Source organism: Embiotoca jacksoni, unplaced genomic scaffold (genome assembly GCF_022577435.1).
Source record: "Embiotoca jacksoni isolate LCO1_2020_lvr unplaced genomic scaffold, fEmbJac1.0.p SCAF_13, whole genome shotgun sequence".
Classification (NCBI taxonomy): domain Eukaryota; kingdom Metazoa; phylum Chordata; class Actinopteri; family Embiotocidae; genus Embiotoca; species Embiotoca jacksoni.
Window position 1 is genome coordinate 17,336,983 of NW_027185263.1, and position 22,861 is coordinate 17,359,843.

Sequence of the window (22,861 nt, forward strand, 5' to 3'; positions counted from 1 at the left end):
ACTCAGCAATCTTTTCCAAATATGTGTGAAATTAAACATTGTTCAAGTAAAAGTTTACAGTCTACTTCAGTACATTTGAAAGGGTTGAAGACTAGTTTCAGCTCCGGTGGAGGATGAAGAAGTCCTCCAACGGAAACATTTGTTTCCTCCTTCATTGATTGATTTGATTGATTTTCTGTTCATTGATTGATTTGATTGATTTTCTGTTCATTGATTGATTTGATTGATTTTCTGTTCATTGATTGATTTGATTGATTTTCTGTTCGACTCTTCTGATTTCTTCTTCACACATAAACAACAAACACTTTTACTCCCAAATAGATTCGATGTATTTCTTACTCTCGACTCGTAAACGCAACACTTTCGGACCGGAGGTTTTTCTGAAGGGTCATCAGGTGGAGAAGGTCGTCAGGTGGAGGTCACCAGGTGGAGGAGGTCATCAGGTGGAGAAGGTCGTCAGGTGGAGGTCACCAGGTGGAGGAGGTCGTCAGGTGGAGGTCGTCAGGTGGAGAAGGTCGTCAGGTGGAGGTCACCAGGTGGAGGAGGTCATCAGGTGGAGAAGGTCGTCAGGTGGAGGTCACCAGGTGGAGGAGGTCGTCAGGTGGAGGTCGTCAGGTGGAGGAGGTCGTCAGGTGGAGGTCACCAAGTGGAGGAGGTCGTCAGGTGGAGGTCATCAGGTGGAGGAGGTCGTCAGGTGGAGGAGGTCGTCAGGTGGAGGTCACCAGGTGGAGGAGGTCGTCAGGTGGAGAAGGTCGTCAGGTGGAGGTCACCAGGTGGAGGAGGTCATCAGGTGGAGGTCACCAGGTGGAGGAGGTCGTCAGGTGGAGGTCACCAAGTGGAGGAGGTCGTCAGGTGGAGGTCATCAGGTGGAGGAGGTCGTCAGGTGGAGGTCACCAGGTGGAGGAGGTCGTCAGGTGGAGGTCACCAGGTGGAGGAGGTCGTCAGGTGGAGGTCACCAGGTGGAGGAGGTCATCAGGTGGAGGTCGTCAGGTAGAGGAGGTCATCAGGTGGAGGTCGTCAGGTGGAGGTCGTCAGGTAGAGGAGGTCATCAGGTGGAGGAGGTCGTCAGGTGGAGGAGGTCATCAGGTGGAGGAGGTCGTCAGGTGGAGGAGGTCATCAGGTGGAGGTCGTCAGGTGGAGGTCATCAGGTGGAGGTCATCAGGTGGAGGAGGTCATCAGGTGGAGGAGGTCGTCAGGTGGAGGTCGTCAGGTGGAGGAGGTCATCAGGTAGAGGAGGTCGTCAGGTGGAGGAGGTCGTCAGGTGGAGGTCGTCAGGTGGAGGAGGTCATCAGGTGGAGGAGGTCGTCAGGTGGAGGTCGTCAGGTGGAGGTCGTCAGGTGGAGGAGGTTGTCAGGTGGAGGTCATCAGGTGGAGGTCATCAGGTGGAGGAGGTCATCAAGTGGAGGAGGTCATCAGGTGGAGGAGGTCATCAGGTGGAGGAGGTCAGGTGGAGGAGGTCGTCAGGTGGAGGAGGTCAAGTGGAGGTCATCAGGTGGAGGTCATCAGGTGGAGGAGGTCATCAGGTGGAGGAGTTCGTCAGGTGGAGGAGGTCGTCAGGTGGAGGAGGTCAGGTGGAGGAGGTCATCAGGTGGAGGTCATCAGGTAGAGGAGGTCATCAGGTGGAGGAGGTCGTCAGGTGGAGGAGGTCATCAGGTGGAGGAGGTCGTCAGGTGGAGGAGGTCATCATGTGGAGGTCGTCAGGTGGAGGTCATCAGGTGGAGGTCATCAGGTGGAGGAGGTCGTCAGGTGGAGGTCGTCAGGTGGAGGAGGTCATCAGGTAGAGGAGGTCGTCAGGTGGAGGAGGTCGTCAGGTGGAGGTCGTCAGGTGGAGGAGGTCATCAGGTGGAGGAGGTCGTCAGGTGGAGGTCGTCAGGTGGAGGAGGTTGTCAGGTGGAGGTCATCAGGTGGAGGTCATCAGGTGGAGGTCATCAGGTGGAGGAGGTCATCAGGTGGAGGAGGTCGTCAGGTGGAGGTCATCAGGTGGAGGAGGTCAGGCGGAGGAGGTCGTCAGGTGGAGGAGGTCAGGTGGAGGTCGTCAGGTGGAGGAGGTCAGGTGGAGGTCGTCAGGTGGAGGTCATCAGGTGGAGGAGGTCATCAGGTGGAGGAGGTCATCAGGTGGAGGAGGTCGTCAGGTGGAGGTCGTCAGGTGGAGGTCGTCAGGTGGAGGTCCGCTGCTGTCAGAAGAAGCAGGTCCTGATCAACCGTCTCCTGCTGGATAACGTGACCGAACCTCGACAGTTGGATCAACGGTCATGTCGGACCGAGACGTTACGTCACCAACAGCTCCAACGGTTCTTGTGACGGTTCTGATACCAGGAGAACTTCTACAACGACCCAGGTGCGGTTATTATGCTTCTTCTTCTTCTTTTTTTTTTTTAAGTACGGCTTGCTTGACTCGAAATATACAAATATCTAAATCATTTTTTTCGACCTTAATTAAAGTTTTCTATGAAAAAAAAAAAATCAATCCTTTGATGTTTTTTGGCGAACATACGTCCAATGCTAATGTTAGCTCATGCTAGCTGAGCAGCAGTTAAGTTAAAAGGGCATTTTCCGCTTTTGGACTTGAGAACAGTTAACAGTTTTTAAGTTAAAATTATTATTTGGTAGTGTTCAAAGTTTTAAGAATGGCGTTTTCTGCTTCTTTTAATTGTTCAATAATAATATTAACTTAAATATTCTAAAAATATATTACTTGACAGCTGCAGTGGAGGCGTTATGATGGCAACCTTAGCTAACTGATGACGTAGTTGATGACGTAGTGAGGTGAAGCAGCGGTATGTTTAAAGGCGTCTCTGCTGTTTGTAGTTTCACAGACAGAAAGCATGGACTCTGGTGAAGGGATGCTCCCTGCCAGCATCAACCCCTATAACTTCCCAGCCAAACTGTGGCGTCTGGTGAACAACCCGGCCGTTACGTCCATCTACTGGGACGTCCTCGGCGAGGTCATCGTCATTGACAAGGACCTCTTCGAGAGACAGATCCTGTCTCCCGGCTCCATCACCTTTGACGACGACACCTTCAAAACCACCAACTTCTCCAGCTTCGTCCGTCAGCTCAACCTGTACGGCTTCAGGTCAGCCGTACGCGCTGACGTCCATCTGCTCGATGGGGACAGACGGCTGTATAATTTTTCCAACCCGAACTTCAAACGAAACAACCCCGACCTCGTGGCGAGTCTGAGGAGGCTCACGGCCGAAAACAAGGCCAGGCTCCAGGCCGGGCTGGACGTCGGATGTCGGCCCCCGAGTCGACACCAGCGAGTGGATGGAGGTGATGACGGCAGAGATAAAGAGGAGAGAACGGGCCAATGGCATTGCAGGACTTCTTGTACATTGTAATGTCAGTCGTGATAACGGTTTCCCTGTGGTGGTGATAGTGAATAAAACTGTAAAATTAAACTCTGTCTTAAACCTTTCAAGTACCGGAAATAGTCCACAAGCCCCGAGCCTACGGGCGTTCAACCGCTTCATTTTCACCGAACTAATATCGGTTTGAATTCCCGTCTGACAGGTTGTTGTCATGCTTTGTTTCTGCAGGAGGCTCTTCACTGCTCAGCCCCACACCGCGGGAGGAAACTCATCCTTACGGTCAGAGGCAGGCCCAGGCCGTGATCGCCCGTAACGGAACCCCGGTCCCACCGCGGTACCTGATGAGGGGCCACGGTCCCGCTCCCTCTGCTACTGTCTATTCTCCAGACAATGGGTCGCCGGTATCCATAGGACACCACTATCCTGGAGTGGCCCTGAGCTCCAGTGCCGTGCACATTCAGTCGGCTTTACTGGCCCACGCAAACCAGAGAAATCCACATATAAGCAGTGTAAATTCTTCTAATCCCCTATATCAGCCCGGCTCCTATTACCCAGGTACGCATGACGTCGGTCAACCTGTTAGGGAGGCAACACGGTAGAAACAACACTTGTTACATGACTTTACTTACAATGTACATAAAAAAGAGTGCTGAGTTCTTTGTCTAAAATGTACTCGCTGCAATCGTTCATGTTAAATCCATATTCTTTATTTAGTATGAATTTAAAAAAAAATATGGAGGTTTAGACTTCAGAAGGAGCCCAAACCCTTCATTTAATAATGAGAAATGTCTTTTGTCCCTCCTGAAGTGTGCCACTGCCACAACATGGACCGTATGGCACCACAGATGGCAGGTGTCGGCCTTCAGACTGCGTTGTTCTCTTCCCAAAGTTATTACCAGGTCGGTGACTGTCACGTGATCAGGGACTCTGTTCACAACGCGTCAGCGTTTGGTTAAAGGAAGATGAGTATTTCTTAACTTTTGTTTGACTGGTTTAGGCCGGATATCCTGTGAATATGTCCGGTCATGGGAACCACAGCCACGACCTGAGCAATGAAGAACACCAGGAGGTGAAAGAGTGCGACATTAACTTGGACACAGTTTTCCGGCTTGCAGATGAGATGATGCCACTTCCGCCCAGTATCGGTGCAGTTAAAGTCGAGAGCCAAGCGAAGCCGGTGTCAGCGGCCAGTAGCAGCAGAGTTAAAGTCGAGAGCCCAAAGAAGCCGGTCTCTGGGTTCGAGTCTTCGTCCAGCACCTGGGACAGCAGAGGCAGCGCCGTGGAAGCCAACCCTCTCTGTGCTAGACCCTTTATCGTGTCTGTGCTCAGCAACTCTCATCTCATGAAGTACGAACAGCCCAACGAGTCTGTGGTTTCAGTACCTGAGGAGATGCCCTTGGATGCGATATGTGAGGTGAGTGTCCACGCTGTGGACTTCCTGAAGGCATTCGGCTTTATCTTCCACTGTGTGAGGTCCGACCGGCGGTTCGCCGACAGAGATATTCATCCGTGTAGTTTGATGCCTCGTAGGCTTTAGCCTCGCAGAGGTCCGGTGCGTTATTTGCTGTGGTCTTCCTCTGTGCCTCTGAAAGGTAACCGGTGATCACGCTAAGGTAGGAGTGGATGTTTTCGGCCTTCACGGGGGCGACAGCCACGAAAGAACCAGCAGCTGTGCAGGAAGTACAACAGATCTTTAGGTAAGACATGATGGGACATTTAGGGAGCACAGTCAGAATGAGTTTTAATGTTTGCTTGCAAGTTATCACAACAATATCTTCATTGATAGTTGGTCACCTTTCTCATTTTAGATCTCAGCTTATTGATTTGATTGGCAAGTGACAGGGAGTCTTGATTCTCTCCAGGATGTGACATCACCATCACCAGACTTCATTCTCCACTCATGATTCTTTTTTTCTTTGTAAAAGCTGGTTTCTGTGCTTTATTTTTAATCCATTTTTAAAAGTACTTAGACATTTTACATTCTGAGCATTTCTTTAGTGGTGTTTTTCCTTATTTTTTATTTAGTTTGAGGGGGAAAACATTTGAATAACAGCGATGTTTTTATTTCTTTAAGATTTTGGATGACTTGTACCAAGGTACACTTTTAAAATACAAATGATAGGCTTTAGCGCCACATTTTAAACACAGTATGATCTTCAATGTTTTACAAACTTGTGATGTTTTTAAAGAACTATATTTTAAAGTATGGCTCATACAGCCTCACAATTTTTTTTTGATAATTTATTTTTAATAATCAAATGGATGGTGTCAAGTTAGGACAAAACTGCTATAAAAAAAAAAAACCACAGAGACACCGTCTTTTATTAAATTATTCAATGACTTTGTGACAATATAAAAACCTTATCCAGTAGAGATTGCTTGCTTTGTGGTCGTGACCAAGAATTGGTGGTATTCTCCTCCACCTTTTTATTTTTCAATCTTTTCATGGATGAAGATGTTTTTTAAAGGCACTTGTGTGAAGTATTGTCATTAAAATGGATTTATAGTTTGCAGCTGGATGGTTTGTTTACGTGTATTGAATGGTTATAGAAGGAGTCTGCCTGCTCTGTCGACACTAGAGGGAGCCACTCACTTGGTTTTGATGGGCGCTGCGGCTGTTGCTGCTCCGCCCTCGCTGTCTGATGATGCCTTCAGGTGCTCCTCGGACGCTCCGGCAACGTTGACCGTTTCACTTTTTTTTTTTTTTTACTTTTAAAAAGCTATTGTTTGTGACATTTTAATGCAAAACAACGCTTAAATGAAAGGTGGTATTTAATGGCTGGTGATCATTTAAGTGAATTAGGTGGATGATTGAAATTGCTAGTGTCAAGTGTACCTTTTACTTTGCATTTCTGACTGTACCATAGCAATAATATCACAAGAGGCCTGTAGCAAAATTTATTTCCACGTATCGTCATTCATTTTGGTCCTTTCCAAACCATAAAGTTACTGTTTTTGGTGGTTTGGTATCGAAGTAGTGATTAAAAGCCCAATCTCCGTGAGCACGTGAAGGCATCAGGACAGCGAGCAGGTAGAGACTGTCAATGAGATCCCGGGGGAGCGACAGAGAGTCCGGGGAGGTACACTTCAGGAACGGTGTCAGAACTGAACATTGTGTCTCTCCACTTTATCAACTTTATATGGAGACCACGAAGGGAGGTTGGACCACTTTTATTGCGGACTTTTCCCTCTTCTTCGTACCTGCTGATAGTTTTGATAAACACTTTATTTTCCCCTCGGTGTTCTCAGGAGGACCGGGTCTCATTTCTCTCTGAACTCGGGGAATGCCTGGGTTGTTTGTTTGTTTGTTTGTTTTGTTTGTTTGTTTTTCTTTCACAACAAGTAGTCCAGGTTTACGTGAGGACCGACTGAAAGCGAAGAAGTTGATGTCTGTGCTTCAGAAGTCGCTTCGGTTTCGGACCCAGTTTAATTGCCGAGTTATAAGTGAAGTAACGCAGCGGTCCGTTTGCTTCGGTTAATAATTAGATAAAGCCGCGCGTGGGATTTAACAACTTCTTCCAGGATTATTATTTTCGCAACTCGTCGGTTGTAAAAAACAAACAAACATTACTCAACTTTTCGGCAGGGCATTTCTCCGTCACCATGCCTCCTAACTCTGCGGCGGCAACCTGTAGCCCAGCCTTTGAAGTTCAAGTCGTCGTTCCTCAGCGTGTTTGGTGGATTTACGCAGAAAATGCGGCGCCCACAGTCTTCTGACGCTTCGTCCAGTCGTGTTTGTTCGTACGGATCCTCTGCTGCCAGGACCTGTCCCACTGCGAGAGGACACCGCAGTTCAGCGAGAAAGCGGACACGCTACATACGAGGACATTTGCTGTCTGTGTGATGAAGACCAGCCTGTCGGAAACCAATGCACACTACAACACGGCGCGTCTTCACGGTGCACTGGTGCGTGCAGTGTTCCAGCAGCCACGTTAATGACACTGGATAAAGGTTCATCAGAGCGCGCTTCATCTCGGAACATCTCCACTTTTGTGCTCCATGTGAGAGACCCGCACCTCCCTAACGCGTAGAGGCTGAATATGAACTCTGGTGCTGAATGGAAGTTTTCAGGACATTCACGCGTGAGTTGTGATGGAAGTCGGGATTGTATCTTTTAAGCAGTAATCGCCGAGGCAGAGAGAAGAAGCGGGACCTCTACACACACGCACACACACACGCACGCGCGCGCACACACACACACACACACACACACACACGCACACACACACACCTGTGTATACATATATTCATCTCTTCCGTTTTATCCGCGGTGCTTGCCTGCTTTGAAGTCCACCATGTGCGGCCGGGCACCGCCGCTTCAGCCGAGGCCATGACCGTCCCCCAGCGGCGCCTGGCCGGGCTCTGGCCGTGGCTGCTCATGGCGGCCCTGCAGGTGGTGCTGGGCCAGCCGGGCCTGGAGTCCGAGCGGCCGGCCCTGCGAGCGGTCATCAAGGTGACACTGCTGAAGCACGAGCCCACGGGGAAGACCATCATATTGGAAGGGGTGTTCGTGGGAGGAAGCGCCGGCAAAGCGGAGGGAAAACTAATGCAGGTAAAGTGTCATTACGCGTATGAGCACACCAGGACTTCCTACTGTCACTTACCTTTCACCTCCACACACAGTCCACCTGGGCACCAAGTGTTCGAGCTGCTTTACTGGTCCTGCTTAGTGAATAACACCCTCAAAGTTGCACAAAGACACTTTAGAAATTTGGAGAAGTGTAGTGGCAATTTGTAGGTCTTCAGCTCGTGTTGTATTTGTAGGGCAGCTTTATCACTAATAGATTTCTTCATGGTCTTATTCATTGAGATCAGGATTATTCAACTTAAACCTGCTACAGTACAGTGCTGAAATATATCGATGTTCTGCATCTAAGTGGTGCCATACTTCGGGACGCCCCCAAGAGCTCCTCTCCCCTCTAACCTCCACTACAACCACTGCCCGAGTAATAACGGAACAGCAAGAGATTTGAAGGGGTCCATGGAAAAGCATTCATTTGTAAATACGTTTTCAGACCCCGTCTCTTTGTGCATCAGTCCCGCCGTGGACCGACCGCTGGCCCCACATGTCCGTTTACACAGCAGCCACCGTCTGATAAACCAAACGACGGTAACACCTGCACTCCGCCGTCCAAATACGGTCGTGACCGTGAGTTCCAGCTCACCGTATCTCTCACGGAGCCGCTCGGACTGCCACACGTCCCACTCAGCACTCTGCATGTGATGACACAATATCTAGATTCCTCCAACAATACTGATGACAAACAGGTGTTATTAAGGATAGTTTGTTTTCAGTCTATTTTTACTTCCCCCTGACAAACAGTGGTTTGTTTGGCTGCCAGCTTTTTTTTTTTCTTTTTTTTTAATGTATTTTTTCCCCGTGTATTTTTTTATAAGGTGAACTTTGTTTTGCTGGAAATATTTTTGGCATCTAGTTAGTGCTCCTCCAACGTAGTTAACATCAAGGTGTGGTCTAGGACTTAAATAACCCAGCAGATCATGTTGAGACCCATGTAAACCTATAATTTGAGCAAAGTGTTTTTGTTTTTTTTCACCATTTAGATAAAAACACACCGTTAACCCTGCGAATGTAAAGTATGCGGTCTATTCAGTGTGCATATTTCGGATTCAGGAGTGGATTAAGGCTCCGGGGCCATAAAGCTCGGCTCTGTCGATTTATTTACCGTCTCCAAAGAAACGGGACGACAGATATGAGGCACTGCAGGATCTTGTCTCTCTTCACTCACCAGGTGTGGGAGGCTTTTTGTGAATGGCGAGCCAGATCCCGCAGTTCGCCATAATTGATGCGGATTTAGGTGGCTTCTTCACGGAGAAAGGCCCCGGCTGCTTTCCTCTCCGGTTAAAGCTGCTCTGACTTCAGTGTGTCTGTGTGAGGATGTTGACAACACGTTACAGATGCATATCAGGGCACTGCTCAGATCAAAGGCTCCTCCAACTTTCTGGGATTTCCAGCTTTTCTTTCGTTTTTTTTTTTTTTTCCTCACATAAAACAGTGCGCAGTTTACAGTGATGGGGCCTGATTAGAGATATAGAAGCGATACATGTCCGTATTTCCATAAAGGTGTGGAGGAAGGTGCTCTGGTGTTACATGCAATCATTACTTTTTTAATTTTTTTAATTTTTTAATTTTTTTTATCTCTGTTGGTATTGCAATCTGCTAATAAGATCCCTCTTCTTTCTTCTCTTTGCTTCCTAAATATTCTGCACAGATGGATTTGTCTGCTGTGTTTTCTTGATTCAGCCCACTGACTGTGGTTCTGTATAGTTTTGTGAGACTCTCGGTGCACGAAGGTGGTGTTGTGCTGCAGGATGCTCTTTGTTGTAGCTCAGGCCTGTTCTAACAGGTCCTCGCTGCCTCTGCAGGCGGCTTTACGGTCCCCCTTTATGTTCCTGTCTTCCAGTCGATGAGGGGGACGAAGGCCGGGGAGTGCCATAGAAAGATGCTTTCCTTTTCTTTGTCCAGTTTCATTTGTGGATCGTGCTCTCTCCTCTGTGTTTAATAGAGCCTGTATGGAAACCAACGTGGTTGATATTCCTGTCTGAGTACTTCATGAGGAGTCTGGACCCCACTGATGCACGACAACAGCTTTTCATAGGCTACTGTCCCTGTTTGTCTTTATCAACATGCGGCTCCTCTGAGCCTTGGCTTGTGTTTTGGTAGTAGAACAGTTTGTGAAAAAAAAAAATCACATCCTGTTTTGATCATGTTTGCTAACGTGTGTGGGACAAACTCGGACTATGTGGGATTGAAGAAGTTCCCGCTTTTCTTCAGTGTATCCAAGACATGAGACTTTACTTTAGGTACGTATCTCCCTCTGATCTATTAAACTGGGATCTCCCTGGAAGGATGCCCTGTCCTCTGAATGAACACGTTCATTGGAACACTGGCTGGTCTCTGGCCAGCACTATTTGGACAAATACGAGGACGGAGGAATTTTGAGTCTCTCTTCTTTCCAAAGTGAATCTTAGAGGCCAGAGGAGTCTGAAATAACGGTGAACTTGGACGGGCGGCTGCTGAGCGTCTCTGAGGAGAGAAGGAGATGGAGTTTATCCTCTTAACAGACACAGCGCCCAATTAAAGGACATCATGAAAGCTCCACCTAGTTTCACTTGAAGGCATCTTGACTTTCTTTTCTTCCTTTGAAGACCTTTGAGAGCTCCCTCGAATACATCAGCTATAATTAAGGCAGGCCAGGCAGTTGACTGAACACCAGTTAACTCTGCACCACTTCACATTCTTTCGTCTCCCTTCTCAGTGTCCCACAAGGTATTTAATGCCTCCTCGCCTCTCTACCCAGAGCCCTCAACCGTCCGAGGCCACTATCTGCATGTACCCCCCCCCCCCCCCCCCCCCACACACACACACACACACACACACATTGGCCCTTAGCACGGCCGTTTGGGAACGAGGGATGGGAGGGCGGAGGGGGCACTGAGGGAGAACATCAAAGTGTGTCCAGTTCCGAACGTGAGCTGGGATGATTAAAAGCTGAGACTGTTTACACTGCACTTCCCATATGGGCCCTCTCCTCCCCTTCCCTCTAGATTTCCTGTCCGTACTTCCTATCTCCCTGGATGAGATAACAGCTTGCTCGGGGCTCCTCAGGGCTCCTCACTGCCTTACATTGTTGAGGTTGCTGCAGTGAATAGTTTTACTTTTGTATATGTGGCATAATATGTTTCTCAAAATTATGTTTATTTTAACTTATCAAAGGTCCCATATTGTATAAATCAGATTTCAATTCCTTTTGATTGTAAAGCAGGTCTAGGTACTATAAATACCGTGAGAGTGTAAAAACACAGAAACCCAGAACATTTTGGAGCCAGCCCCTAGTGGCCCTCAGTGGAATTAAGGCTTTAAGGCACTTTTCAGACTCGGAGACTACGTCCATTTTTGTATACAGTGTTTGGTTGTGACAACTCTTCATTAGAAAATTCACCATCATTTGTCTCTCACGTTACATTATGTTGTTTGAGAACAGGTTTGACTCTTAATCCGTGAAGATTTTGGAAGGTTTGATATTCCGGACTGCTTGGTTCTCGCTCTTTTATTTCCTTTCACAGAAAACTCCCAGTTGTTTGCTTGCTTATGTGGAACAAGTTTCAGGTAACGAAGCCCCACATTTGGCAAACAGATTCAGTCACTGAAGCCCGATTCATGCGTCTGTTTAGAACATAGTAGCAGTGAAGAGGTCTACAGCACCCTGACCTTTGCAGGAAGCTGGGTTCACATTCACGGCGCTCACCGGTATGGACACCATATGAGACCTCAACATAAACGGCAGCCGAATCACGTCCTCTTCCGTCCCTTCGGTGCCTCGGCGCCACTGGCTCTTACATAAAGGTATGAACCAAATCGCCATAAGCTCACAATTTCCCCCGTCTTTGCCGCAGCGCCTGTTGAAAGGAACGCTGACTTCTCTGTGATTAACTGCCGTGTGTGTCGAGCGGGAGGCCGTTCAAACTGGACAAACCCCAACTTTAAAGTCAGCATATAACATTGGAAACATGCACAGCGCTGTTCGTACGTAGAGTAATTATATTCTTTATTTGGCCAGCTAACACAGATCAGCTGTCAAGACGTATTGTCTTTTCTTTTTTTACGTTCATATGGTCATGAGTTCAGCCCGCCTTGCCATTGCCGTGCTACCACCTCCTTCCTCCAGGGAGACTTCAATTCTCCCAACTGACCCCCACGTGTGTCCAGGCTATCAGACAGGCGGTGGGCTAATGGTTTCTCCTGAGCAGGGATCTGACTGAGCTGCAGCCTGCAGCACAGGAAGCAGTCCTGTCCTGTCCACCCTCGTCCACAAGAGATGGCTGTTGAGATGTTTCTTAGGGCACGTGGAAGCAGGGAGAGGCAGGTGGGGGAAACATGGCAAATCTCTTAATCCTGCTGGCCCCCTTCTTTTTTAGTCATTAGACCAGGTCTGGAATTTTTGAATGTTATACAACACATTCTCGTCTCCCTTTCATAGCTCTCCTTCATGCAAATAAGCAGTGAAGGCCTCTGCTTCCACCACTATCGCAGATTCACTCATCCAGCCACTCCCTCGGACATTCACAAAAGATTCCATGTTATTTTTTTGTAGCACTCCTGTGTACAGCATTCAAATACACACAGATGCAAAGTGTGTGTGGTATGGTAAAGGCATTACTACTCGACGTATCCGTGAGCCGGAGACGACGGGGGAGGGAACATCAGAGCAGACACAAACAGCATTACCAATTTTCACATTAAAGCGAGGGCTTGTCCTTTTACACCACCGTGTGTGTGTGTGTGTGTGTGTGTGTGTGTGTGTGTGTGTGTGTGTCACTTCAGTGGTCTCAGACGGAGCGGTGGAGAAACCTGAAGTGCACTTGAATTAACCGGTAAAGACACAGGCTTTGTCTCGCTCTACATTTTGAGCCGTTTTATTGTCTGTGCCTCTGAGAAACCACCGAAGGAGGAGCAGAACTCTTTTAAGTCGTGCCATTATGTGGCCACGCAGCCATTACAATAGAAAGGAGTGAGTCACCGCCGACTATAAAAGTACACGTGCACGCGTTCACATATACACACACTCGTTTCTCCTTTGATGGCAGCGTACCTGACACGGGGCCAGGCGGGGCCCGGCTGTTTTGAGGGTCAGCGGAATTCAATTATGTAAAATGCCCGGGGTTAAACAGTCGAGGATACCTCGGCATTTTTGCATTCTCGGGGAGATGTGTATCTTGTGCGACCTTTCTGAATTTGTCCCGACAGCTCAGGTCAAGTGAAGCACCTGTCTCTTTCCAGTTGAAACCGATCCATCGGGAGTTCAGAGGAAAGCCTGCTGATCCGTGGCGGGTGTGGAGGCCAAGCTATCCCTTCCCTCGGGATCAAGGCCACATTTATAGAGATTTACAGAGAACCCGGTGCAGCAGATGACAATTGTACCATATGGCAGGAGAATTCACATGCTACTGGTGGGAAAGCTGGCTCTGTCTGTTTAGTATCCTCCCCTTAGGTCAAAGGTTATGATTGCTGGGATGAGCCGATTTAAAAAGTAGTTACACACCTGCCCTAAGTTTTCATCATTCATAATTTATGCTTTGTGTCTGTACAATTATGCCGAACCTGCATGGACCACCAAGACGCCACAGATTCATATAAGCCACAACCAGAATGGTGCATATGCATTTCTAACTATTGCTACAACAGAAATGCAAAATAAAGACACTGTCGACTACAAAATTCACTCGTCACTGACAAAACGTACTGTGTATTACTGCACAATTATCAATAAATACTAAACCAATTGGCAACCTGCAATGATGTCACCCATCAGTTTGTGAGCTGCCATTTTAAAGCCTCTAGTCTGGCATTTTGGCCTTCATCAAATAGGTTTTTTTTTGGAGCCAGAAGTGACCATATTTGTGTGTGTGTGTGTGTGTGTGTGTGTGTGTGGTGGTGGTGGTGGGGGTGCACCTCACTGACCTCACTTGACACTGTGCGGGCCTACTTATACCAGAAACCTGACTGAAACCAGGCATGTCAATCAAAGCAGACACACCCCCAAGTAAATTTAGATGATGACACCATAATGACTTGTGGAAAAAAAATGTGTTGACTTTGTATTTCATGAGAGAAGTTAATGCTTTTTGAATGGGAGTCTATTTGTCGCCAGCCCCCAGTAGTTTCTCAGCGGTATTACACCTTAAGGCACATTAGCAAAGTTTCCCTTTTCAGACCTGAAGCCTACGTACAGTCTATGCCTAGTGTGTTTAGTGGTAATTAGTAAGTGTTCGCATGTTAACACACTAAACTTAGATGGTGATCATGGTGAAAAACGACACCAGCTAAACCTGAGCTGTCATTGTGGGCAGGAAGTAGAAGTTCTGCTAAACTTTGTTGCAAATTTCTTGGCATTTAGCTCAGACAACCATTGTAACTAAGTACAGCCTCGCAGAGCCGCTAACATGGCTGCGGGCTTTTCACTGTCTCTTCTTCTTTTGTGTTTTTCTTGAGAAAACAAAAGAAAACAGGATTCACTCTCCACTTTCATCAAATCACTTGAAAAGTTTCGAGTCTGCCGCCGTCAGAGAAATAAGACCGTTTCGTGACAATCTTTGGCTACAAGATGATTCAAAATGCATGCGTCAGGTCCAAACTTTAGTTTAATAATCATGCACGTTCTTCATTTTAGTTTACAGATGATACTGTCAAAGCATTTTTTTTTTTTTTTTAGTGTGATCATTTAATGGCGTTAACAGTACGCTGATCTCATCGCCGATCAGCGTGTCATTGAGAGAGCGCAGTTTGTTAAAGGTTGAATGGGCATCTTTGTGTTTTATTTGGATATCTAAGTGTTAAAATGCTGTTTGGAATATCTTGCTGTCTTATCATTTAACAGTTCATATATTGTTCATTTCGGTCATGAAGTCAAGCCACTAAAAACGTCTGCCTCGCCTGCAGTGGCGAGAGCCGACTTTTCTGCTCCCGTTAACATCAAAGGCTCCGGAGCTTCTCTTGCAGTTTTTCATTTCGCTGCCCGTCTCGCTTCTCTTTCTCCCGACAGTGCAGCTTTAAATTCCTCCTCCTCACCTCCTCTTCTCTAACCAGCCCTCTCTTGTTTCTTGACAGCTCTTTAAAATGGTTGTAATTCATTGCCTGTGCTTTAGTTTCAAGGACAAAAATGGCTACATGCACTCAAAAGGCAGGAAGCGCTTAGTTTGCTGAGAGGTTGGAGGAAAAGAGTCATCACCATACCGCAGATAAATGCTGTCTGACAACCCCCCCTCCCTCCCCACCATCTCTCTCTCTCTCTCTCCGGCTCCCTGTGGCTCCTTTAGTCACTCTCAGAATTTTTTTTTTTTTTTTAACGCGGCTTTGTGCTCGCCGCTTTGGCAAATGCAGCCAATAACACCTCCCAGCGAAGTAATTTTGCTCTGAGTTGTTTTGGTCCCGCGTGTCAAGCTGAACGCTACTTGTACATGTTCATGACAGACACAGTAGCATCGCAGCCGCTGAGCGACGTTGTTAAACGGCGGAGTGGTCAGATAGCACAGAGCTGAAGCAACGTCTCTACTTTTCTGCTCGAACGCTCGACTCAACGATCCGCAAGAGGAAGAGCTTTCACCTGCGAGACCGTCTGATTCTTTATGCCTGTCTGTAAAAGCACCAGCGAGTCCTTGTGAGTGTGTCCATGGTTTGTGCGGCTGTGTGTGTGTGTGTGTGTGTGTGTGTGTGTGTGTGTGTGTGTGTGTGTGTGTGCGCGCGCAGGACGCGGAGCTCCCATACTGAGATCATTTACCAAACTCTATTAAGCAGGATCAAAGTGACTTAGATCTTTCAGTTCTGTATGACTACAAAAGCCATATTGTAATCCCAGATCGAGGGAGATAACACTCCTGACAAAAAAATGCTTTATGTGCCCGAAAGTCACATGGTCACTTCCAAACAACAAACAGCTCGTCCTGTTTTTGACCTTTTTTTTGCCTTCTTGTCAGAAAGGCCTCAGTGTTGGTTTTGATAATGGTCATCTCCTGTTCATGCCCAGTTTTATTGAATTAGCAAAGCTGAGGACAAACATCAGATTTTACTACAACAAAGTCAGTCTGATTCAGTCTCATTGCAAAAAAATGAACAGTCTGTCTGAGTCCTCTTGATATCGGCTGCTCTTGACTTTGGCCTTGCAGGACTGTAACACACATGTAATACACACACGAGGCCCATGGACCACCCATCGTGCTTCTATTAGTGTTAGTTGGTGCATAAGTGGAGTCAGGCGGATGTGTATACTCTCTTCAACATCAGATATGTGGTAGCTAACGAGTAAAACAGTAACAACCTGCCCAATAAAGGTCAATGTTTGCAACTCTCTCCATTCTAATGGAAGTTTGATTTGGTGTTCCAGATGAAGAAAGCTCACATGCTTCATGTCATCTGTGTTTGTAATGTTTGCGAGCCAGTGTTGGTACAGTTAAGACAGAACATGGCCCGTGCTTTCTTGTACTTCCTGTTTATAGGTTTTTGCTGTTGTAAGTTGAAATTGTAGTCCACAAGGTGGCAACGACCAATATTGTAGTCCTTGATTGGCTGATTTGGTAACAACAACAGCTACTGCTTTCGTACTACAGCTCCCAGAACTCCGGCAGCAAACACGCAGAGCCACTTTGACCTTGTTCACACCTGACATGAACATGCAACTCTTGTGATCTGATCTCACTTCCCCGCTGTATATGCAAATTAACACATACATCATGTAAATAAACGAGTAAATAAATATGTACAGAAACGTTAGGAGAGAGGAGCAACAGGTAGTTAACAAAATGAGACATTCCTGCTAACACAAGCCTCATTTTAAGGCACAGTCAGTTAGCCTGCATAGTTATGTGGGAAAATATAAACGTCTGAAAACTCGAACTGTCCAGCTCGACCCGATCACAGATTCAGACTCAGATTATTTTGAGTAGAATAGAATAGAAGGCCTTTATTTTTTATTGCAGTTGTACATTGAAATTTGCTGTGCGGCTCCTGAAAACAGTTCAAACAGTCAATTGAATTGTCCCAGTGGGTTTGAGAGGGTCGGGCTCTGCACTGCGGTTGTTAAATGAACTGTGTTCTGAGGTCACAGCTGGGGGTCCGGTTTATATCAGAAATTACAGACTAGGTCAAGAAAAAAAAATCATAAAAAAAATAAATAAAAAAAAAGGCAATACAAATATCCAATAGGATATTATTTCTACTGGATATTTGTATTACTGAGTTAAGTGGATGGTTTTTCAATTTGGCTGATGAAAGAATGTGACCACCTCCAAATGTGGTCTGAGCAGATCGGATCTCAGTGACTCCTCAATTCATTCTGGGTGTGTTCACACCTGTACTTGTACAATGTTGATGCTAGGCGTGAGCAGGTCCTTAGAAAAAAGGAATGGGCACATGTGATCACAACATTTTCAAAACACATTATACTGAGGACCATACAGTAACAACTGTAGTGACGAATACATTGTGTTTCCTGTTACTGCTTCACAATAAAAAACACTTCATGTTTAGCCAGTTCAATGTTTTTATGTAAACCATCTGCAGCGTTAGGAGAGGAAACCGTGAACAGTGAGGCTGATATCAATCAGATACAGTTACAAACAGTGAAATTTGATTTAAGAGTGATGATGATATCCTGTGAATCTTTTGTTAGTAGGTAAGAATGGTGGAATTTGTAGAATTATTACTTTGAGGACTTAGTCTAGAAATAGGCAATTCTTTAGCTTGCCTATTTAATAAAAAAAAAATTACAATGCCACTGAAACTTTGGAAATCAACAGTAAATCTCTTTCTGGCCTAGAAATGGTTTAAGTGAACCTTAACTTCCTAATAAAGGTGTCTGACCAGAAACACCCAGGGAAGTGGAAGTATCAGATTTATGTGGGGCTTTTTAGAGAATGTGTGGTTCTGTAGGGGACAGGTAGTGCCTTGCAATATGTGACTCTGTAAATGGATCAAATACTTTTGGCTTGATAGAGGGCTGTCTTGTCTGTATCTAATGGCTTCTGTTTGATCAGGAGGTGGATGATTGTTGCATCATGCATCCAGTCACATGCCTGCCAGCGTGATGGATGGTTGTTCTTTCAGTTGGACAAAATGAAAAGTTCCTGCCTCTGAATTAGACGGTGGTTTAGTGTGTCTGCCGGACTTGAACTGGTGTGGTGGTTTCATTTCTGTGTGGTGAGTTGTCCTCGTCCCCCCCTTCAGGGAGTTTTTGTTGAAAATGCACACTCAGGCCTGCAGACAAAAAGGTCCCATGTGACTTGCTGGGAGATTTTGAACTGGTGTCTCATGGCCTCGGGTGCTGGTGTACATGCACCTATGAATGCACTCACAAAGACAGTTATTCTGTTCATTACCACGGTACTAATTCACAACCAGCCTCTATCTACAACTGTATGTTGCACTACAGCACACTGGTCCAGATGCCAGACAAACAAATCCTCAATATGTTTTACAGCTTGGTTCTGAAGAACTAGATCTAAATTATACTCGATGTAGTCGGGTCGAGTCAGGTCTCGTTCTACTGCCACGGATCTGAGTGTGTTCTCTATGGCTGCAACGACGTGCTGATATCCCACTTTGAAACTATCACAATACTTGGCCATATAACATTCATACATTTATGCAACAGTATTTATTTAGAGTGCTATTTTGATGGAGTGACATCGTTAATCAAGGAATTTATTCATTTCTTCTGACTTCAACATGAGTAATATCTGACTGAAAGTAGAGTTTACGTTACATCCACACCGGTTGTGTGTTGTATTAGCTGTATTAAATGAATACGTGCTCATCTGTTTATAGATCTTTGGCTGCTGGCTGCGTATTTATGGTTTGTCTCCGCTGTTTTGTTGAGTTTGTTGAGTTTATTTCATAAATCTGTCACAGTACAATCGCTGACGTGAGATGATTTTGCTGACAGACACATAAAGTTACTGAATGTGAGGTGCTTCTCATTAACAGATGCACAGCATCAGCTGCTTTTGAGCAAAGGAGATAATGGGCAGTGGAGGAAACTCACACTAAGCAGTAGGAGCAGAGATGTAGTGCCGCCCCTTTTTTCTGAGAAGTGAGAAAATAAAAAGTTGATGGTTCTCTTGATCCAGTAGAAATTCATTTATATTTCTTAAGTGCTTAAAGATCAAATCTTGTTTAAAGTGTATGTCATGCGAGAGCCCCCCCGCCCCCCCCAAAAAAGAGGTTAAAATGGTCATATTGACACTTAAAGTGTATTGATTGATTCACAATGTCAACTTGAAGCCTCGTTTTGATCTGCTCAGGTTAATAACAGGTAGAACCTAACAGCCAGACCTCCATGTTTAAAAAAAACTCCTCATTGTAAGAGGCCAATCACAGCTCAGAGACTCAAAACCGTAGTTGGAACCACTGCAAGGTGAACAGCTGACTTGTCTTTCTGGGATCGATCTGTATTGATCTGGTGAACCCTTCAAAGCCCCTGTGGCACTGCTTGGTCTTCATTAAAATGTTTTAAAAATCTCTACAGCCACTGTTAAACTATTTTAGATCTGTTGAGTTCAAACTTCAATGCTCTCTTGCAGCGCCTTCTATCAATGCTGCCACCAGCCACCTATTAGTCTTACGCCTGGTGGAATAAGTGATTCAGCACAGCCATGCAGTGGCCTTGTTGCACACTCCAAAAACAACAAAACCCAAACTCGACTGTGCCTGGGTGACTGTCCAACAGCCCTCAGGAAAGGACGGCGTATCTAGGAGACCCGTTCCAATTGGCCATGACCTCCTGACTGGCTGCTCCTAATTAGAGCCGGTCCCTCACAGTGCCTCCCTCTCTTGTCCAAAGTAAATACCTTGGCACCCGGCAGGAATGCTGACAGACTGCTGTTTAGGGTGCTCTGAGAGAGCCTTGGACAGTCACTGACTCTCCTCACGTTTAACCCTCAGGAGAGCCGTACAGCCAACATGAACAACTAACACCAGGCGGTGACGGCAACACAAATGATCTCATTGTTGCGCTCGCTCAAAATATGCATCGCTATCTTGGCTTTTTCATGCCCGCCTGCTTTCAGATTATTCTTGTCAAACGGCCTTGACCACAGACGGGGACTTTGTAGGGAGGTGATAGTGGTGGTGGAATATCATCGGGGTTACATAACCTGTGTATTTACATTTACTCCAACATTAGGCTTCCTGCGGCCCACAAGTAAAAAAACAGATCCTTGCTGTCTGAGTGTCAGCTACCCTTGGTGCGTAGCAGTTGACTGCAGTCAGGTGGGCGGATCAAAAGGCTGTCTGTATTTGAGGGAACAGGGCCATGATGTCTCATCAGGGCCGTTCACCTGATAACCTTCTCTGTGGGAGCCGATCCAAAGCAATGAAAAAAAGTAGTACTTGACAGCTAACAAGGCGTGTTTTTAGGGCTGTGTGGACTTCTATGGGCTCCTTTTCCACTTTGAGATGGTCTGTTGGTGACTCCGGCTGCCAGGCCTCATTCTTTCCCAGCCTGCTATTTAAACCCCCAGATTGCTGTGCGGGAGTGGAGCAGAGCGTGGTGTCGCTCTTTGTTCTTGTTAAGGTTAGCACACCATAACACCACAGCAGCCCTGAAAGCCAGCTCTGAAGACTAAAGCAGAGCTGTGTGTGGTTTGGTGTTTGGTCTGCTCACTCAGAGCAGCAGGTTTGTAGAGAAGCGGATAATGACATGTCTACTGCTTCTGGAGTCCTTGGACCGTCTGAGGCTGCGGGGCTGCTTGAAAGCAAGATGCACACCTCCACACAGGCTGACGTTGCGGTCACAGAAACAACATAACATTTTTAACCTGTGACATGATCAGCCACGAATTGTCCCAGACACACAGATGACACATAATGTTCCACTCATGTCACCGAGTCAAAGCCTTATTTTCCACCGTGTTAAATCATTGTGAAGGTAGGTAATAGTAGGAAAATAAAGCAGAAGGACAGGAGTGAAGTGTGTAGTGACCAGTGTCATGCTACTATAAATAACGTCATGGTGACTGTGCCTGTACTAACAGTTGTGTAATGGGAATTATTTTAGTTCAAAGCATCGTCCATATATAACATTAACATACTTTAGGTGTTTGGTTTTACACACTTGTGTTTGTTCCATAGACTGTATATAGAAACAGACGTCACCCGCAGGTTTCTAGAGCTCTGGCCGTCATCATCTTGGCACCTGACTCCGCCTTAATCCTGGCTAATCCATAAATGGGCAAAGAGGTGGTGTGTGGGTGGACCTGAGGCGGAATGAATAAAGTATGTTTGCTGAAACTTGCAGGGATCTCTGCACCTGTGTTGACACCCACCTGTCACTCAAAGCAGCCCCTCCCTTAATTATGCATAACTTCAAGCCTTAGTACAATTAAACTGGTGACTTAAATATAAATTCAGCCCCATACAGTTGTCATGAACCAGGATGTTATCTATAAAGACCAGAAACATTGTTTGTACCAAGCTGTAAACTAAGATTGTCGCGGTCATAAAATTATAATTATAATGTAATAAATTAATTGTCACAGAAATAATTGCAATTAAGAATTTCATTGTCTTTTTTTTTTTGCTGGAAATTCAACGTGTCGCCTCCTTGAAGTTACAAATGCTCCCACATTGTTTGGCTTTTCAACTAAAATACTGAAGGAAATACAGCCAGTGAAAACAGAGGTTAAACATCTCGAGATTAACAGTTGGTGGTGCTGATTCTCCATTTATGTACCATACAACCATAGCAGAAGACGGGGCGCAACAAAATGATGTCATCAAAGGAGTGCCAGTCACACCTCAAACAGTAGAAAATGATATGGAAATAGTGATGGAAATATTTATGTTAAGTTCAATCCACCTGTTTTCAAACAGATGAATGGAAACAAGTCAATCAAAATGTTTGCAATCAGCTTTAAAAGTTACCAACAGGTGATTATGTAATAATTGTGACGGGTTGACTGTAAACATGTTCATTTCTGCATTTTAATATGGGGGCCTGTGGGGATTGACTCGCTTTTGGAGACAGCATCTAGTGGCCATCTAAGGAACTGCAGTTTTTGGTGTGCTGGCTATTTTTAAGCTGGAGGTTGCTGCTTGTTTTGGATTTGTGCTGGTCATGAATGATTGCATGTTTACCATGTGTGGAAATGAATGTGTGCACCGTTTTGATAGATCTTGTTCCTAATCTGAAAGGTGTCTGCATCATGTCAAATTGTAAATGGGCTGTTTTTCTAAGCAGTTAGAGGGCCTGTTTATACCTCTCTGTGTTTTATGAGGAAAGTTGTGTTGAGTGATCATCACATCAGTGTGTCCTGTATGAGTCAACAGCATGTTTATGAAGCTCCAGTCCAAAGCTAAGAGCCAGGAGCAGAGCCAAGCTCCAGTGCAATGCCAGACCAATCAGAGGGAGGGAGGGAGGGAGGGAGGGAGGGAGGGAGGGTTGGGCGGGGGGGGGGGGGCTAAGGGGTGGTGGTGGGGGTGGGTGGGTGGGTGTTAGAGTCTCCTGCACTTCTCTGACCTACCTCCATGCTGCTGACTTCCACTGTTTGCCCACTCTGTTAACTATTACTAAAAGGCTGTGTACCTTGGCTGCAGCCCAACACTCTTACACATACTGTGGCCCATTATCAAAGAAGACCTGCACTACGAGCCCTGGAGTGCTTCCAAAACGGCCACAACCACAGTTTGTGCTTCAAGACCTTCCCTGGCACTGAAGCACTGTCTGAGCACTCACCTCCTGTTTAGTCCCCCCCCCCCCCCTTTCTGTCTGACCTCCTCCTCCTCCTCCCATCCTGCCCCCCCCCCCCCAAATCCCCTTGCTGCAACATGCACATGTTGGTTGAACTGTCCTTGGCAGCCGCCTCACCCACTCACACTTCTTTTTATAATCCCTCTTATGTTTGCAATCATTTTCTTTGGTGTGGTCACAGAGTATAAAAACAGGGAATGAGTAAAAACATGAGTGCATCACCTCAAACCATGAAACGGCTATTTAGTAGGATTTAAATCTTCTCTAATTAAAATTGAGTCTCTGATGCAG

The 22,861-nt window shown here is 46.2% G+C and overlaps 1 protein-coding gene across 1 annotated transcript in view; it reads left to right on the plus strand.

The window, feature by feature from the left end:
- The first annotated feature begins 6,465 nt into the window (after nucleotides 1–6,465).
- LOC138196702 (E3 ubiquitin-protein ligase RNF43) overlaps nucleotides 6,466–22,861 on the plus strand; it is a 91,261-nt gene continuing 74,865 nt past the window's right edge. The window contains exon 1 of the mRNA XM_069147018.1: nucleotides 6,466–7,863. Within this exon, the coding sequence (XP_069003119.1) occupies nucleotides 7,642–7,863 (222 nt within the window). The 5' untranslated portion in view covers nucleotides 6,466–7,641. The remainder of the gene's footprint in view (nucleotides 7,864–22,861) is intronic.